This window comes from Acomys minous (assembly GCF_964271855.1).
Source record: "Acomys minous genome assembly, chromosome: 8".
Lineage (NCBI taxonomy): Eukaryota > Metazoa > Chordata > Mammalia > Rodentia > Muridae > Acomys > Acomys minous.
This window is the reverse complement of record NC_140489.1, coordinates 61,941,514-61,960,711: the sequence shown is the minus strand read 5'-3', so window position 1 is coordinate 61,960,711 and position 19,198 is coordinate 61,941,514. Positions and strand designations below refer to the sequence as shown.

The window sequence follows — 19,198 nt, the reverse complement described above, 5'->3', positions numbered from 1 at the left end:
TGAGAAGAGCACTTGGCATGCAGGAGGCACTCCAGAAGTTCATTGGGTGGGTAGATAGACGGAAAATTTAGTCATTATTATAACAATACAGTACATTAACTCCTAGATTTTCAAAACCGTGGCCAAATTTTCCACTTTTCTTCTATGATCTCTGTCCTCTCCTTCACTTTTCAACCTTCAGAAGCCTCATTCTAGTTCTGTAAATCCTAGTGGGTCTCTTCCAGCTGGTGATGACCTTCACTGTCCCCCAGGCCAAGTGCCAGCTTTGAGTGATAATGCAGCCTTTGAGTCCTGGCACATAGGCATGTACAAAAAGCATGCCCTCAAATTCCTTAAACTCACCACATCTTGGTGGATGAGGTCTTACCAGAAAGCTTTGCTTTGTATGTACATCTCTCCCGCTGAGGAATCAGCCACATTGTAAGCTCCTAAGAGGTATGTCGTCTTGTTATATGCCTGTCACTCGCCAATGTTAAGCCTGTGATGGACAGTACAATATTTTGTCTATAACTGATACCCACTGAGTGCTTACTGCTGTAATATATATCACCCACGTGGCCTTTGCCAAACTTTCTTCCCTGATTATTATCTAGAACGAAGCAGTTAAAGCATCTAATACAGCAGAGACACCAACACTGTTGGTTTAAATTAGAATTTAGGACTTGGATTTTTATGCATCTAAAAATAATCTACCCAAGTGGACTCTCTCATTTGCAAGTGTTAATCTGCTTTGTGTGTAATAGTGTTTTCAAACTTCAGGATGACATTGCTTGTAAGGGTTTGGTAAGCCGTGGCTAACTGGGCCTCGCCCCAGATTCCCCAATTCATAAAGCTGCAAGCTATAGCAGAGAATACGCCGACTAGCTTTGTTTTATTTCTTTCCTAGAAACACTACCTAGCCCTGTAGTCCCAGCTGGCCTGGAAGTTATTATTTATTTTGGGCTGACCCGAAACGTAACAGCCCTTGCCCCAGCCTCCTGACTATCTGGGATTCCATGCATACACCGGGTGACTGGGATGAATCTGCAGTTCCCCGGGTGATACAAAGACTTTTCGATCTGGAAATCACACTCTGAAGACCTCTGTTCTTGGAGAAACAATACTACATATCACAAAATCAGTACTCCATGAAGTCAAAATGGTAAAATGTAAAGAAAAAAAAATAAAAAAAGTAACATAGGCAGAAGTACAGGAAACTGTCAGAAAGAGGTCTGCTCTGCTGATGGTATCTAAAGTAGAATGTACCTGTGTGTTGCTGTTCTTTTTTTTTTCATTCTGTGGTTTCTTTCACACTAGGTTGAAGGCAGCCAAATGTCACACGTGCAGACTACTTCCTCAGCACTGAGTTTGTCACGTGCAAAACATACATATAAGGATCATTGCTTCATAACTCTCTTCATTTTAACAGATGATCTAGCACTGCAATATGTAGCTCATATTGACCTACCCAATACAGTTACCATGTGGAACAAAATAAATTACATGAGACATACTGAAGATCAAACGCTTTAGAATTTCTCCAGATGGATTTGCTTCTCTGTGTTCAACACATACTTAGTTTGGGTATTTTAAAACTATTTTTCTTCTCCTTTCTCTTATTTCTTTATTTAGGATATGTTTCTAGCATCATAGTTCCTTGTAATAATTATGCTTGTTCTTTTATTTATTGTATATTTGCCTTCACTCATTTGCATTTTGTGGGGTAGAGAATACTTGTTTGACAACAAGAACGGGTGCATACAAGTGAATGTTATTTTTTATGTACTGTGTTTTTATTTAAGCAACCGTTTAGCATGGTGATGGACGAAGCATTGGCATTGCAGCTCTTCTCTTCAAAGAGTCAGAAGCCAATGAAAGATGTGCCTTCGGGCTTGGTGGACAGTGGTAGAATGCTCGCTCCCCACCTGTGAGGCTCTGGGAGAATTCTCAGGACCACTAAAGAAAAAGAGAAGTTTCTTAACATCATATTTGACTCACTAATATGAATGGGTGAAACATCAAAAAGCTGATTAACTCAGATGTACAAAACCAAACATTTCCCTCCACAAATCTTGTGTCCTGCCATCGGTGACTTGAAAATCAGATTGGCAGTTCATAGATTCAGAAGAAAAGCAGCTTCCCGCCTGTTACTTCACTGCTTGATTTCCCCCAACACAGTAAACGCTCCTTATTATCTTGTTTGTGTTCCACCTTAACATGCCTCTAGGCTCTCTACCCTTATAACTACCATCACTCATCCTGGACCACTGCCATTTCCTTAAAGATGTATGAACTCCCAGTAAGCAATGTGCTTGCACCTAGTTCAGTTAAGTTAGTCTCTGTCTCTGTCTCTGTTTTTTTTCTCTCTCTCTCTGTCTGTCTTTCTCTGTCTCTGTCTCTCTCTGTCTCTGTCTCTCTGTCTGTCTTTCTCGGTCTCTGTCTCTCTGTCTCTGTCTCTGTCTGTCTGTCTGTCTGTCTGTCTGTCTGTCTCTCTCTCTCTCTCTCTCTCTCTCTCTCTCTCTCTTTCTCTCTCCCACCCATGCGCATGCACACACACACACACACACACACACACACACACACACACACACACACACACACACACACGGTGCTGTACTAGACTCTTAGCTTCTGAGGGAAGGAGCAGCAACTTGCCCAGTGTGCAATCCTCCATTACCGAAAGAAGGCTCAACAAGTGGACGACACAGTACAGACCTGAGGAGGTCATGGAAGGGTGCTCGTCTTGTTCTGTGCCTTACCTACTCAGCTGCAGTTTCTGTTTTTAAGGATTGTTTCTCTAAAACCCAAGGCAAAAGATAATAATAATCATTTGTTCCCATTATCTATTTTTAACATTTCTCAGTACATATGGAGAATGTGCATCTCAGTTTATTATAAAAAATAATGTAGAATACTGATTCTAAGAACTGTTGCCAGCAAAGTACTGATTTTATTTGGTATGTGTGATTATAAATAAATACATTCTGATGGTTGTCAGGGAAACACATTTATGTAGGAGAATGTTATCAACTATATCTAGGTATAAAAGAATATTGAAAAAGTGTTATGTACAAAATTTCTCTAGTTTTCTTCTCTTTTGAACAGTTCACATGGGAAAAATTTTAATCTAGAATGTAGACTAAACCCTTTAGATATTTAAAGTGAAAACTACAGAATTGTGAGGATGCAAAACTCAGGTAGTAAATGTTAATGGTACCTGCTTTTGCAGTTTAGATTTTATAAAATTATTTGTATGTGGGTTACATTGTGTGTGTATAGTTAGTGCACATCAGCATAAGGGCATATGCACTCATATGTTTGCACATGTGGCCAGAAGAGGTCATCAGGTCTTTATTTTTGGCTTAATTCCTTGGGACAGGGTCTCTCTGCACCCAAATGCAGCTTCAGCTAGGCTGGCTGGTAAGTGAGCTTTCAGGAACTACCTATCTCTACCTTCCAGTGTGGGAAGGGAGGGGGTTACAGGTGTGCGTAGCCATGCCTGACTTTTAACTGGGTGGTAGGGATTTGAACTCAGTTTTTCATTCTTGCAAAGCAAGGGCTTTGACCTGACTCCTCATCTTTCCTTTTGTAGTTTTGAAGGTACGGTGTTTATACTGACTTGCTTTGTTAAGATGTAGATTCTATGGCTATGTAGGTATTCAACATTTTTTGACTCTTTCAAAACATCATGGCCAATAATCCTTATGAAAACTCATCATAGCCTCAAATGCCCTATGCGAGGACTCCATGAGTGAATGAAGGCGTATGAGCTGCTTTGCAAATGTGGCCTGAGCTCATGCTGCTCATTCTTCCTGTGCCATTCATTGTGATTTCTTGCATGAGCTGAGAACTTTGAGGCTTTTTGTTGGTTTATAGATCTGCAGTTTATTGTATTTATTTATATTATTCTACTTTACTTTAGAAGTTTGCAGGATCTAATTTAATTTTTAAAAATCTCCTGATTTTTTTTTAGCCCTTTTCTTTTAGCATCTTAACCACAGATCATAAACCCATATCATCAATCCTCACATCTGTAGGTCTCATTTGAACCAATTTAAATTGGCCATAACCATACTATTTTCTTGCATTATTCAACACTGGAACAAAATTTGGTAGATATGAGGCGGACTTCATCATGTGGATGCCTTAACAGTTGTAGATTAAGAGAATAAGTTGAAGTGTGTGCTTGGCTCTCCCCTCCTGTCCCCTCCCCTCCCCTCCTGTCCCCTCTCCTCCCCTGTCTTCCTCCTTTTCCTCCTCCTCTTCCCTCTTCTTCTTCTCCTTCTTCTCCTCTCTCTCTCTCTCTCTCTCTCTCTCTCTCTCTCTCTCTCTCTCTCTCTCATTGTGGGGTGGGTTTGGGGTGTTGAGGATGTAGTTGGGAGAGCTGCTGTAGTAAATGGTCACAGTATTATTGCTTTACCAGGCTCCAAGTTTATCTTTGCTTGTCTAGAGGGTTTCCTCTCCTCAGCACTGAACTGGTGAATAGCCTCAGTGAAGGAATTTGTCAGGCTCAGGGTGGTATCAGGAGTTATATAGGAAAATAGTAATGAACACTAGGAAAATAAATAAGGGTTAGTTCAGAAAACCCAACTGAAACAGCTGCACTGGTAAGATGTGAATAATAAAATTCCTAGTCATATTTTGCCATAAATAGAGGTTTGGGAATTTGTCATTCACCTTATTTAAAATTCAGAAATATTAAAGGTACAGGTTCTCTCATTACAGAAATAATAGAATTCCAGCTATTACTGAGTTAGGGTCATTTAAATGGATATAACATGCATTATATCAGTAAGTGGAACATCTGTATGAAATGTCCACCTGCTGATCGACTACTCCTGCTCCGTGCACAATTCAGTGAACAGCACTTAATCATTTTAAGACTTCTCCTAATGAAGCCTTATCTAGATTAACATTTTAAGCACAAATACTTTCAGGCATTAAAACCCTCACACTAAATGAAATTGCATTGTCTTGTTTACCCTTGTTGATTAATAAGCAATCTGTTAACTGTTAGAACAGTCCAATTGTGGCAGTAGAAGGAGATTAGTAATGCAGTGATGTTTGTGGGTATAATCATCATTCCTCCTGAAGGGTGAGAATTAGAATATCGCTTATACACTATCCGTAGGCAAGGAAAGGATATAATATTTTTAGACATGTGTACCCACTCTTTTGCTTCAATCGTTCGGCTTAGGGTCAGTGCAGCAATACAAATGCTTCTGGGGGGGGGGAGCAAAATGCTATTTTGATGCGTGCATATCCATTTTAAATAGTGTGAGTGTCTATTAAAAGAAATGGAGCAACCAGAAAATTGTGCAGTAATATCTAGTATCTTGATATCTGTTTTCGGGCAAGTATTGCTTTGTTAACCAAGCATTGGAAGAGAAACATTGCACATAATTTTTTTTTTAGATAATAGAGTTTATATACGAAAATTCTTTGAAATATTACTTATTTTTTGCCAATAAAATACTGAACTTTTTCTCTCCAGAGAATCTAGGTATAAACTTATAAGAACAATTACATTGTAGGGGAAGATTTTCTATTTGTTATTGTGGGTTTTTTTGACCTTGAACCAATACCTTTGAGTTTGCTTGACTGGAATTCATATGACCTAAGTGATTTTTTTTAACCATGTGAGAAATTGTTAATATTGAGGTGTCCAGACAAGATCTTCCATTCTGGAAAAATAAATCAGTGGAAAGGGAGAGAGGAAACAGAGACCCCCTAAGATTCCTAACATTCATCAACTATGTATAGCAGGCTTCCAATCTCAAGGAAACTGTAGGTCTCTTTTCCTTGTCCTACTGTTCCAAGCTGAGCATATCCCTAAAATATGAAATTATGACAGAAGTAATTCCATCCCCCCCCGCCACACACACACACAGACTGGTCTTTTTCTGTATTGCAGTCCCTCTGCCATGAGATCAAGCAGCGGCGTCGCGGAGTGGCCTCCGTTCTGAGGTTGTGCCAGCACCTTCTGGATGACCGGGACACCTGCAATCTGAATGCAGACCACCAGCCCATGCAGCTGATCATTGTAAACCTTGAGAGACGGTGGGAGGCCATCGTCATGCAAGCTGTCCAGTGGCAAACGCGGTTACAAAAGAAGATGGGAAACGAATCTGTGAGTGTCTTCTCCCAGCAGGATCAGCCCTCTTATTGACAAACACAACCCTGTGCTTGGGCAATATGTCCATGATAAAGTTTCCATGCAAACTAGAGGCATAACTATCCACTAACCAAAACTCCACCCACCGTAACACAGCTACTCACTTTACTGACATGCATTTTAGCGTATCTCATTGTCTTAAAAAAAATTATATATTGTGGTTAGCCTTACCATTAAGGTTATTAATTCTTTCATGTATTCCTTCACCAAACATATTCACCAAGCACACAATGCTCCGTGGATATTTTGCTAGGAGATAGCTTCATACTCTGAGTGCATGGAGCGGCGTGTGCTGTGTTTTTATTTATTGCTGAATATCTATTGTTTATCTTTCCCTTTAATGAGGAAATAACACCACGTGTGCACCTGTCCCCATTGGTCCTGCTTCAAGTGTCTTCTGATAGATTACTGAGAACTGTCAAGCTTCTTCATAGAGTTTAATGCAGTGTTCATAGTAGGGGGTAGCAATTCCCATTAACAATTTGCCAGATTTGAGAGTGCAGCTTGAAGTAATTACTAGGAGAAAGAAACATATAAGAGTAAAAGTTGCCATCTTATAATATAGAATACACACTTTCTCTGAAAGCCTTCATATTCTTTAGTGAAATAAATTGGAAATTATTGGAAAGAGGATATTCCTGAAATGACCTTGACATTAGTGTCTAGTAGTTATAGGGCCAATTTTCACATTTGACTTACATACATGAAATTCATGTATAGAGTTGGGTGACTATATCTACATATATACACATATATATACATACATATATACATATGTGTGTGCGTGCATGTATATTTATATATAATCATAGTTTCTACATAGAAATACATATTCTAGTCTTAACAAGGCCATTGGATTTACTTTCTAGAAAAGTGGAGAGTGGATTGAGGTTAACAGTGCAATGAACACGGGATTGTTTTATTGGGGGGTGTTCTCTGCTTTGGGTCTCTGTTGTTGAGCGAGGAGGATAAGTTGCTTTTATGATCACACAGTATTTCAGTAATGCAGGTAGTGATCTTTGCCAAGACTGGAAGGTCTGCAAGTGGCCTCTTTACTTGTTCATCATACACCTCTGCCCCTCTCATTTCCTGATTGTGCATAGAGCTTTCTACTGCTATATTTCCAAAACTTGCAATATAGTTTGCATACATGGGCCCTTGGCAAATATTTGCTGAGTAAGTAAGCACATGCATTGGTATAACTATGTACCATTTCTATAGTTAATCTAAGTTTTCATCTTTTTGCAAAAGAATAATTGTACTTCTGAGAGTCATGCTTTAGGAATTATTTTATTTCTGTAAGAGTATTTTACCTTCATGAGAACACACAAAGCTAACTTTTAACCTTTTCTTGTGTAATAAGGCTTTCCCAGACTCCTTGGTCTATTTTCTCCATTCTGGGAAACCTCTAGCTTCCACATGCAATCTGGGGAAACCAATATGGCTAATTTGCTGTAAGTCTTTAGGATGCCAGAGAACAGAGAACTCCACAGGCAGGAAGCTTCCCAGCTAACAGAGGTATCTTCTGAGGTCTCCTGCAGGAGGAGGATGCTGAAAAGATCAAAGAGTACAATTTGTGGCACTTCTATGAAGCTAGAAATAGTCCCCTTTCTGTTCAGTCACATTAGGAAATGTCACTAACTGTGATGGGACATCTCAGTTGTGAAGTGGATGGGATCTAAATCCACCTGGGAGATGGGACTCTGGGCATACTTACAGAAAGTTGTCTCGCTTAGGTTGACTGAAGTGAGAAGACACACCCACTGTGGGAGGCACCACTCCCTGGGCTCGGGTCCTGGACTGCATAAAAGAGCATTAGCATGGCTCTTTGCTTTTTGACTTTGGACACAATGTGATCACCACAAGCTCCTACCTCCATGACATGTCTGCCTTCTCGGGCTGTGCTCAAACCATGAACCAAAATAAGCCCTCTTTTCCTTAAGTTGCTTCTGTCAGGTGTTTGGTGGTGCAACAGGATGTAGCTGTTGTAGACATGGTCAAATCGATAAGACCCAGCAGCACCTTCACAGCGGCTGGAGGAGGGATGAGAGATAGTTTTTTTACAAAGAGTGACTGCCAGCTTTTTTGTCAAAAACAATGGAAATCAGGAGACGGAAAAGGTGGAGAGGAAAGTGAAGCAGCAATGTGAGAAAATAGCCCAGAGTTTCCTTCACGGAGCAAATGGCATTCAGAAAGGGCAAGAGCTACAGTTTCGAAATATCTATAGCAAAGGCACCCATCGCCCTCACACCTAGACTACTGGAAATGTGAAGGGAAGGCCATCAACCAAACAAAACTTACATCCAAGAGAAGCCTGGATATGCACAAAGGGATAAAGACCACGGAAATGATAACTGTGAGCAAATGAGAAGCACTTTCCCTATTATTTCAATCTCTTTAAGTGTTAATAGACTGTTTAAATCAAGATAATAGCAGCACATGGTAGGATTTATAGCACGGAGGATAGAACGTACAACAACAGCATCACAAAGGCCGGGAAGCAGAAACGCCACGATGCTTTGTGCTCTTTTTATTTTATGTGAGGTACTAGAACATCCTTTAAAGGGAGGCTATGATAAGATCAAATGTGTATGTGGCGGTTACACCTTAAAAAATACAACAACAACAAAAAAGCTAGAGTAAGACACAAAAGGCAATGAAGCAGCATCAATTTTTAGATCCCCACTTAAAGAAGAAGAAGAAAATAAGAAACAGACGTACTAAGGTTTTTTTTTTTTTTTTTAAAAAGGCAAGCTGAAGATTTAAAGTGGCTACATCAATAGTCTTTGTGAATGAAACTGACAGAAAACTACTTAAAAGAATGTAATTGCTAAATCGGGTAAACTCAACCATACATTGCCTACCCAGTAGTGGTAGAGTGAGTATATTAATATTAAACAAAGTTGACTTCAGAACAAAAAAACCCCACAATGTATAAAGGATGTCAGTCTTTACAATGGGAGTTCCAATTTACTGTAAGAGGACATGTCTAGATGTCTAGGCCATCTTACAAATCCACCACACAGAAAATCTATATTCCTGTGAAGAGAAAAGAAAAGCAGAGTATTGGACAGGGATTCCACCATCTTGTCTCAATAACTGGTAGGCCAGAAATTCAGTGTGGACAGAACACATGAATGGAATTGTGAAATAAAAAGACATAATACCTTCACAGTCCAAGTCTTGTCAAAAAGTCGAGATGGCACCGACAAAAGCTGACTCTGCTCACCACTGGTGGGAAAACTGGTGGCTGCACCTGTGGGAAATGATATGGACATTCTCAAAGCATTTGAAAATATAGTTACTATATAAGCCAACAACTCCTGTTCTGGGCATGTGCCATCTCCTCATTAACATGCCTGTATGTCCATGTTCTTCACCACAGTTTCCACCAGAACCACAGGATGGAAACTGATGAATGAGTCTCTGGTGAATGAATCAAAGAATATTGGGATGTTCAAATCTATTCTTTATAGGAACATTCTGACATTTACAGCAACGTAAACAAATCTAGATGGCATCCCATGACGTTAAGTAAGTGGACAGCAAAAGAAAAATAATAGACAATTTGATTTGCATGTGGAATCTTAAAGTAACAGCAGAGCAGAAAAGTGGTTACAGGGGCAGGGGACCAGGGAAAATGGAAGGAGGTCTATCAGAAACCACAAAAGTTTCAATTATGGTAGAGTGAATAATCTAAAGATCGAATGTATAAAAGGATAAATATAGTTAATAATATTGCCTTGCACACTAGACATGTGTTAAGAGAGTAGGTTTTAGGCATTCTTACCACACCCATACACAAAAGAAACTGACTCTGAGATTATGAATACACAAGTTTTATTGATTATAGTATTTATTTCATTGTATGTGTACATATCAAAGCATGGTGATGATCTTATATATACAACAAAAATTGGTAAGCATATCATCCAGTATCAACAAAGATGACATTATTTTTAAGTGTATACACAACATGTATCAACATTCTTTTCTGAGTCACAAATTTTTTTAAAAATTTATATTACACAAAGTATAGCCAAGGAACAATAGAATAGTGTTGTCATGTTCACTTAACACAAAGTGTTCATTTTGTCTATCACAGGATTTTAGTTTACAAATGTGTTACAGAAATATACTTGGACATTTTTCAAGTAAGTGTCTAGTGACATACTTAAAGATTCTGCCATATCCCTGTTCCATGCTTGGAAGATTTTTGTGGACAACCCCTTTCTTGGTTTCCCACTTCAAAGGTACACTTATTTGGAGATAGCATGTCAAATAAGGATGGAAACAAAGCCAGGTTTTTCTACAACTTGGAGCTATCTGAGGATATAACTTCAGAAAAGAAAGCTGGAAAAGGTCCAGGTATCACCTCAGAATGGCTGACAGAATGTTATGTCACCATGGCCACTGGTGCGTCAGCGTTTTTGAGGAAAATGTTTGTGAATTGTTTGTAACCACTGAAGACAGGACTGGCCTTGAATGAAACTACACAGAATAAAGAAACAATCCTATCCACAGATCTTCTCACAAATGCCAGTCGGTTTCCTGTTGGGAAACACTTCATCCTGTCAAGATTCAGACCATCTTATATTCATGTTCATTCTGAGGACAGATGTCTTAAAATGTGAACCTGAAAGACATTCACTACAGCCTTGCTTAGCTTGGCTAAGAGGCCCAAGGCTTTGTCTACAGTGTGATCTTTTATCTATAGAAGAAGAGGTTATGAATTCAGGAGAGGTAGAGGCACTGGAGGAATGGAAGGAGGGAGAGGAAGGATAAAAAATGATGCAAATATAGTATATTTGTGTAATGAATTCTCAGAAACTAAAATCTGGTAAATATTTAAAAGAGAAAGAGGAGGAATTGAAGAAGAAAAAGAGGAAGAGGGAGAGGAGGAAGAGGAGGAGCAGGAAGAGGACGAGGAGAGCAAGGAGGAGGAGGAGGAAGAGGGGGAGAAGGAGTTACTTTCTTATCAGGCATGGTGGCATGGCCTGTAAGACTAGCACTCCAGATGCAAAGAGGAAAACAGAGACTTTGAGGCTATCCTGAGCTACATAGTGCATTCCAGCCCAGCCTGTGGTACTTGGTGAGAACTTGTCTAGAAACAAAACAAACCCACAAGAGTAATGGAAAACAGGAAGAAATTTGCCTTTTTTGTCTGTTTGTCATCAGTTTGAATCTCTTCTGAGATCTGTGAAGGATTCTATCACCATTTTCTTAGGCAAAGTAGTTGACAATAACAAATAAGCCATTCTTGCTTTTCAGACAAATGTTTAAGCAGAAATGATCTAGTTTCCTTTGAAATATCTTAATGTAAGCAAGTATACCTTCGAATCCTTAGTAGATCTAGGGTTGAGGTTCTACCTTCATACACAGTTTTCTTCCTTCTGCTCCGACCCTCCAGAACTCCACTGAGAATACAACTTTGCATCCAGGAAAACCTTACACATTTAATGGTCTTGAAACTATACAACACATCTAGCCACATAATTGAAAATAATAAGGCCACAATAAATGGGGGTGGCCCCAGGGTGAAACACCCAAGGGATTCAATGGGTGTCACTTGGCATCAATGTCCATGCATCATGGTAATTGAGGTAACATAACCAATTACTACATTTTAATTAGAGTTCTAAGAACTCGAGGAAAATGGCAATGATGAGCCAGCTCCCTTCTAAAAAGAAAAGAAAGAATGAAAGGGAAGGAGCCAGACACGTTACGTTGTTCAGGCTACACACAAGAGGAGGGTGTACAAAGCCACCCCCTCTCCCTTTTTCTTTCTTTCTGTCGAAACGCGTTTCCACTTTCTTTGTATTATTATTGGTGATACATTTGAAAACCGGAACTTTTAAATTGTATTTTTGACAGGCAATAGCATCCTCGCCACTATCTGAACATGGTAACATATTAATAAAGTATATATATTTTCTGGCTCTGGTCACTAAACAAAAATAGACTTAGATTCCACCTCCCTCATGAACAAAAATTAAATGCAGAAAGAATTACTGCATTTAGAAAATAAATTTGACTTGTGGCAATTATTTTTATAAGGGTAGAGTTTAAGTGAGAAACCTCCTGTAAAATTTTACTGCTGCTACATAATCAAGTAATTATGTAATTACTTGTACTTAATTACTTACAAGAGAGATGGTTGTTTAAAAAAATCTTTATACATGTCAAAAACAGCTTCCTTCTTCAGAATATTTCTAGCCAGGCTCCCAATATCAAAAAGCTCTTTCACTAGCACTACCCTATAAATAGTTTTATTTCATAAATTGCTCATAATTTTCTCCAATGATATGAAAGTACATCATATAGATATATACATGGAAAGGGAAGGAAGAGTAGGAAGATAAGACTGAAGGCAGAGGAGCAAGAGTAGGAAAAGAAACAAAAGAAGGAAGAAATAATTTTAAATTATAATTGAGTGTTAGACCGAAGACATGGCGTTCATCTGAAGAATTTTCCATAGGAAGAACGAGTTTCTCTATGGCACTGGATTATTTCCATGAGCATTACAAGCAAATGGTGTAATTAAGATCTTGGCCGCTAGTTGTGCTACTATGGCAAATTACTTTCCTTTGTACACCTCCAAGTCTTCATCCAGAAGACAGAAGAGACACAACTGCTCCCACTCTCAGTCATGTGGCCTTAAATGAATCCGTGTGGAAGGTGTGCTCACAGCCACATAGTCAAGAAATGTCCTTTGCTGTTGGCACCTATCTTATTGCTCTGATCAAGCCTTACTTTCTTTCAAAAATATATTTATTCAATATCGTGACTGACTATTGCGTATAGCAGTCAACAGCGTGGGTGAGCGCTGTCTGCACTGAAGCCGTTTGTTGAGATATTCTCTACTCTGTGCATAACTGAAACTAGAGTAACTTGTTCTACAACTAGTCACAAGAGCAGCCCAGGAGGGGCATCATCTACGCACATGAGCATTGTCTAAAACATGTCTTCTTTGTAGTAGCTAGACCCTGCTACTACATGTTCATCTGAGTTCACAGATCTGTTGTATGCAACCCGTAGCTTTGCTATCACTCCTTCCCTGGTAATCCTTTCCTTGCAGTCATTAAAACCTTCTGCCACTGCCGTAGCTACTGCTGCTGGAACCACCATGGACAACGTTAATTTTGTGGTTTAGCAAGTATTGGCCTCCAGCACCAAAAGGGCCCAAATTTCTTCTGCCTCCCAAGTTTCTCCCCTTTGTAGGTCCACAACTTCAAGACTGACGTTATAATCGTCCAAATAATTGCAGCTCCCATAACCTCCAAAATTGCTTCCTTCATCACTTAATCTATTACCTCCATCCCCACTGTCACCATATCTACCACAGCAAACACCATAGCTGCCACCAAAGCCACCATAACCACTGAAGTTTCTTCTCTGACCAAAATTATGATTGCCATTAAAACCACCTCCATCACCACCACCAAAGATTCTGGAGCAATTTGAGCTCTCTGGCTGAGGGGAAGCACTTGCCACTTCCTGCTTCCTTGGAGCTTTTCTTACTTCACAGCGTAGCCATTCACAGTGTGGTATTTCTGGATGACTACTTTATCCATAGAGTCATGGTCATGGAGATCACAAAAACAGAGCCTCTCCCCTTTCTACGACCTCTGTCAGTCATGGTTTCGATCACTTCAGTTTCCCTAAACTGTTCAGAATAACCTCACCCGTGCCCTTCAGTGTCTTCCTCAACACCAACAACAGAGATCTCGTTCGCTTTCACTGGCGCACGGTTTCTGATGACCTTCTCTTGCCACAGCTCTCTGGCTCCTCAACTCTTGCAGCCACCATGTGTGGCCTTGCACGGATCACTCATCCAACTTCTCCACAGTGACAAATCCAAAGCTCCTGGAGCATTTGGTGTTTAGACGTCTCATTACTGCACAGTTGGTGAGGGGTCCCCATTGGTGAAAATGGTCCCCCAGACTCATCTGTTGTTTTGAAACTCAGCTGTCCATTGAAGAGCTTATACAGCTGTTTCAGTTGCCTAGGAGACTCCTTAGGATGACTGCAGGGAGATGAGAGTCTTCAGCAATGCTTTCCCTGCCACATCCGTGGGCAGAAGTGAGTAAGCCAGTGAGAGTATTCCCGGGCCTTATTTTTTTGTCTGTCTGCGCCATACTGCCCGGATAGCAGAGTTAATATATTTGTGCTTAATAAGCTGACAAATGACAGAGAGTGAGCAAACAAGGAAATCTTTTCTCTTTTTTATACATAGGGATTCTATTTCAAAACCTTTTTATTTGTTCTCTTATTAGCTAGCATAAAATAATGAGTTTAATTGTGATATTTTCATATATGCATATGATATAGCTTGACCACATCTATTCTTCCACTACCTTCTTTTGTTCCCCTGTCGCTTCTGCTATTCCTCTTGCTCTTTCCCAATTACTCTCCCTTCTACTCAAAGCTAAGCTTTTTAAGGCCTAGATTCTGTACATAAGAGAAACTGTATAACATTTGTCTTTGAGTATGACTTCTTTTTAAAACACGATGATCTCAAGATCATGCTATTTTTCTTCAAATGACATTATTTCATTCTTTATGAATGAATTTTTCCCAGTGTGTGTGTGTGTGTGTGTGTGTGTGTGTGTGTGTGTGTGTGTGTGTGTTACACATTTTCTTTATCCACTTGATTACTTTCTCTTGGTACTTCACTTAGGGATTTTAAAATTATTATTATCTAATCTCACTGATCCTTTGTCTATCTCCTGTCTATTTATCAACCCTTTACACATTTTCTTGACTTATCTTACAGTTTTAGGTTTTTATTTCTAGCATTTAATTTTGGTTTATTAGTAGTCTATCTCTTCTTGCATTACCCATTTATGCATGCTACCAACTTCTCCATTGGAGGTCTAATGCACTAATAATAATTATCTAACACTTTCTGGTAATTCTAAAATATGTGTCATATCAAGATTATTTTTGATGCTTTATCTCTTCAGATTCTCTCCCCTGACACCACGTTAGCATGGTATATATATGTATGTGTATACATATATGAACATGCTGTGTTACACAATAAAAACTAAGTTAATTGGGCTCTTCATGTGAATTTTGTTTATTAATGTAGGAGTTGAGCTGTATCTCACATAGCTATAGCTATAATTCTTTTGTGCAGAGATTTAAATTTCTTGCTTCTGTCTCTCCTCTTATTCCTTTTATCTTCAGGATTTCCTTAGAATGGTCCTCAGATATCTTTTATCACTTCCGTCTTCAACGCACTGTTATACTGGAGCCCTGATGATGTAGTAATAAAGGATAAGGGAAAAGGTGCCTTCACTAACACTGACTACAGTTTCTACGTGTGCTTGTGTCTTTGTCCTGCCATCTCTCCCACTGTCTCTTTGTTTGTCCACCTGTTTAGTAGAGGTAGGAAGACTAGAGGGGTTGATGGAAGAGGATGCCCTATCTCCAGATGAGAAAGGCCATGTAAAGACTCCGCTGGATACTTTGTAATGATGTAACACATGCACACGCCCTACCGTTCACCCTCCTGCCAGAATCGCCAGTGGTAGACTAGGTCATTCCGTGCTCCTATGCTTATCTGCAAGGACCTCCCCCGGTCCACTCAGCATAAGCATGTCTTGCTTAAATGGCTGAGATGTTACTGTGATATTCCACGCCCCCCATCAAAGGTATGCTGTAATTCAACTATGTTTAGAAATCAAAGTCCATAACCTCCCAAGCTTTCACTGATGGATATCACTGTAACTGAAAAAAAAAAAACATTTTGCACCAGCCGGTCTATCTAGTTCTAAACACATATTTTTAAGTTGCCAAAGGGTATGACCAACAAGTCAGAAATCAGTAGATTAAATAGTAAACCATACATGCACATCCATCCTAACTAGCCAGGAAGGAAATGCAAAGTTACAGGATCAGGATCCCCCGAAAAGTATTTATCTTTTTAACTCTTTGTCCTCAAATAATCTGGGCCATTCATATGAAGACATCTGCATGTCGTCTATAAACCCTTCCCCAAAGTAGAAGTAACATGAAGTCCTAAAATATATATGATTCCGGTAGATATTTAAGAATAGCTAACCTGATTAAAACTCACATTCTTCATAGGTGTTTTATGGTCTGAAAAGTTTGATATAACACAGAGATGAGACGTGTGCACAATGCTGGTCTGCTGGCCATGCCATGTGTGCATGCTGCAGTTCTGGCTTTTAATATGTGTTCTATATATGTTAGGGATTGAGTATACTGTTTACTGGGATTATGTCAGAGATTTCATATTTTATTATTTTCCTAGGTTTAAAATAATTTTTGTGTTATAACACATCTTTTATAGAATAGTTCTTTCTAAAAGTTTTTCCTGCATAGCTCTCTTAGCCTCTTCCTCCTTGGTTTCACTCTGAACGCGCTGGTCCACATTGATCTTTCTTCCTTTCTTTATTCATCCTGCTCTACCCGACTTTCAAGTCCAGTTGCTCCTTTTATCTTATTCTTCTCTTTAGGCAATCTCACCCCACCCACAGCTTCAGGAAGTCCAGACACACAAAGTCAGGACTACAGCTCTCTAGAGACCCCCCCAAGGCATTTCAAACTCTGTTTGTTCAAAAGAAAAATCCTAATCTTTGCTGACAAACTGATCTTTCTCCAGTAGTGTAGATCTCGAGAAAAAACAATTGCCTCTTCAGTAGTGTTTAGGCAAAGCACGGGTCCTCCTCCATCTTCACGGTGTCCTGTGCATCCAGCTGATGGGCTTTACTGTGCAAAGAGCCCTTTCCCCTGGCTGCGCTATGGCCACCTTAGTTCAGGCTAAAAGAAGCTTTGGCCAATGAGTAGTTTGCATAGAGTAGTTGAGCTGTTGCTCGTACACAAAGCCAGCATTCAGTACACGAGTTCTGCTCGCTCTTAGTGGTACCACTGCCGTAGCCGTCCTCATATCGCTGTCTTTTCTTTGTGTACTCTTTGTTGTTGTTGTTTGGGGATTTTGTTTGTTTGTTTTTTACCTGTGTAATTTTTTAAAGTACTAATCTGACTGCCCCACACTCTTTCTGCTTGTCCAGGCTTGTTTCTAGTCCGGCCTTGCTCTCCCTGGAGGCCATCTCCTATGCTTGCTGTCAAGCCTTCAAGTGTTGACTGCTCTCTCTTACCCCAAACTCTTGTTCCTTTTGCTTTTGGGGTCCAACCAGCCCTAAGTTCCTTCCAGAAAGTTCTTGCTACTTTCCAAAAATTGACTACAATTCCATTTCTCAGGAAATGGATCTCTTCCTGATATCTTATTACAGATAATAATCTGACCCACTAGCTGCAAACCATATACTTTTTTACTTTGTACCTGTTTTTCAATAAATTTGCTGACTATTTAATATGTAAACATTTTATCAATGTATGCTTATAGCGCAAATGAATGGAGTTGTCCAAAATGTGAGTAATAACTTGCCTTAGGCATCTACTTATTTTAATTTTTATCTCAACCTGCCACTTAGTTCTTACTGGATTACCTCTTTACCTCCTGGCATATTCATATTTTAACCAACCAGAGAAAACTCTTGTTTCCTTGTGCAGAACTCTGTCTGGTGTTCTGAGCTGGTTATCCATGAGCTAAGACATTAGCGTCTTTATGGGGCAGGATGTTGGAAGGAACCCAGACCAGCAGACTTTTGCAGTGAATAACTACATCCTTGCTTCTTTCCCAAGATGCAAGTCTGTTGGCATTTTTCTCTGTGCTGTGTCTTGAAAAGGGACAAGGAGCGTGGTCTGAAAATATAGGCATTAAACCTCAGTACCAATCTGTTGATCCTGAAGTCACATTCAAATTCCGATTCGAAAGAAAACATTTAAGTGCAAATGCCACTAGTGTCAAGTAATTGTCTCATCCTGATTCAGGAGATTAGCCTTACTCTGATTTTCTTCTTTTATTCAGGTCTAATATTTAGATCTGTTGTTTCCCCTGAATAATGTTTACAATTTTAAACATATTTATGCCTGAGTTTATTGAATATCAGATAAAGATATTACATTTAAGTTATGGGAGGGTGAAACTAAAATATCAAAATTGAAAAGGCAATTGTTTGGTGTGTGTGTAAAAGAAAGTACATAAAACATTATAGGTATAAGCCCAGAGGCTCAAGATATCAAAGCTAAAGCTATTTTAACACAGATAAAAATATCCTTCCCGTAGCCATAATGCTGCCAGTTTATCACTGTTGACTGGCAACTGTGCATTGTATCTGAGTGTTTCATCTATCTGCATGCATGATTTTTGCTGATTCCACTGGGTTATGGGTTAGGAGGGAATGGAGCTGCAATAATGGAGCGGTGCCTAGTGAGTACCTGCTGCATGCTTGCCACTCTGGGATTTGCCTGTAGAAAAGCAAAGCATGTTCATTCTTGATGAACTTTCAAACCCATATATACTGAGAGTAAGACAATGTTGACATGAATGAGACAGTAACTACCCAAACTGTGCTTGGGATGGAAATGACAGCATCTGTTACAAAGCTAACTGCGAAACTGTAAGCTGCTTTCTGTGTGTTCAGTGTCTGGGCCAGGGGAGATTGTTAAATGAGTAAATGACTGTGTTGAATTACATGACTCTACCTGTAATGTAAGAATCGTGTGTGTGTGTGTGTGTGTGTGTGTGTGTGTGAGAGAGAGAGAGAGAGAGAGAGAGAGAGAGAGAGAGAGAGACCTCTGAATGAATTTTGAAAAACGTAAATGAAGAAAATAGAAGCCACATCCATCCATCCATCCATCCATTCACTTAAAAATGTTAATGCGTTATCTACCAAGAGCAAAGATACAGTGTCACAAGGAGCAGACACCATTAAAGAGGCAATTGTTGTAGTGAATGTTGGCTTCAAAGGAGTGCTACACATAGAATGCCAGTCATTATATGTAACCAGGTTATGGAAGGTCTTAAAAGCCACAGTAACTTAGAATTAAAAAAAATATCCATTGAAAGTTGAATGTAGGTATGCTTTTACATGTGTGAGTAAGGGTGGTTTGGTTTTATGAGTGAAGCAGTACGATGCAAGAATTTATTTTAGGAAGTTTGGTTTGGAG

General features: G+C 39.5%; 1 protein-coding gene across 3 annotated transcripts in view; it reads left to right on the top strand.

The window, feature by feature from the left end:
• AKAP6 (A-kinase anchoring protein 6) overlaps window positions 1-19,198 on the top strand; it is a 450,197-nt gene that overhangs the window by 401,948 nt on the left and 29,051 nt on the right. For all 3 annotated transcript variants that reach the window (XM_084791783.1, XM_084791781.1, XM_084791782.1), the window contains one exon: window positions 5,894-6,109. In XM_084791783.1, coding sequence (XP_084647909.1) covers window positions 5,894-6,109 — 216 coding nt within the window. The remainder of the gene's footprint in view (window positions 1-5,893; window positions 6,110-19,198) is intronic.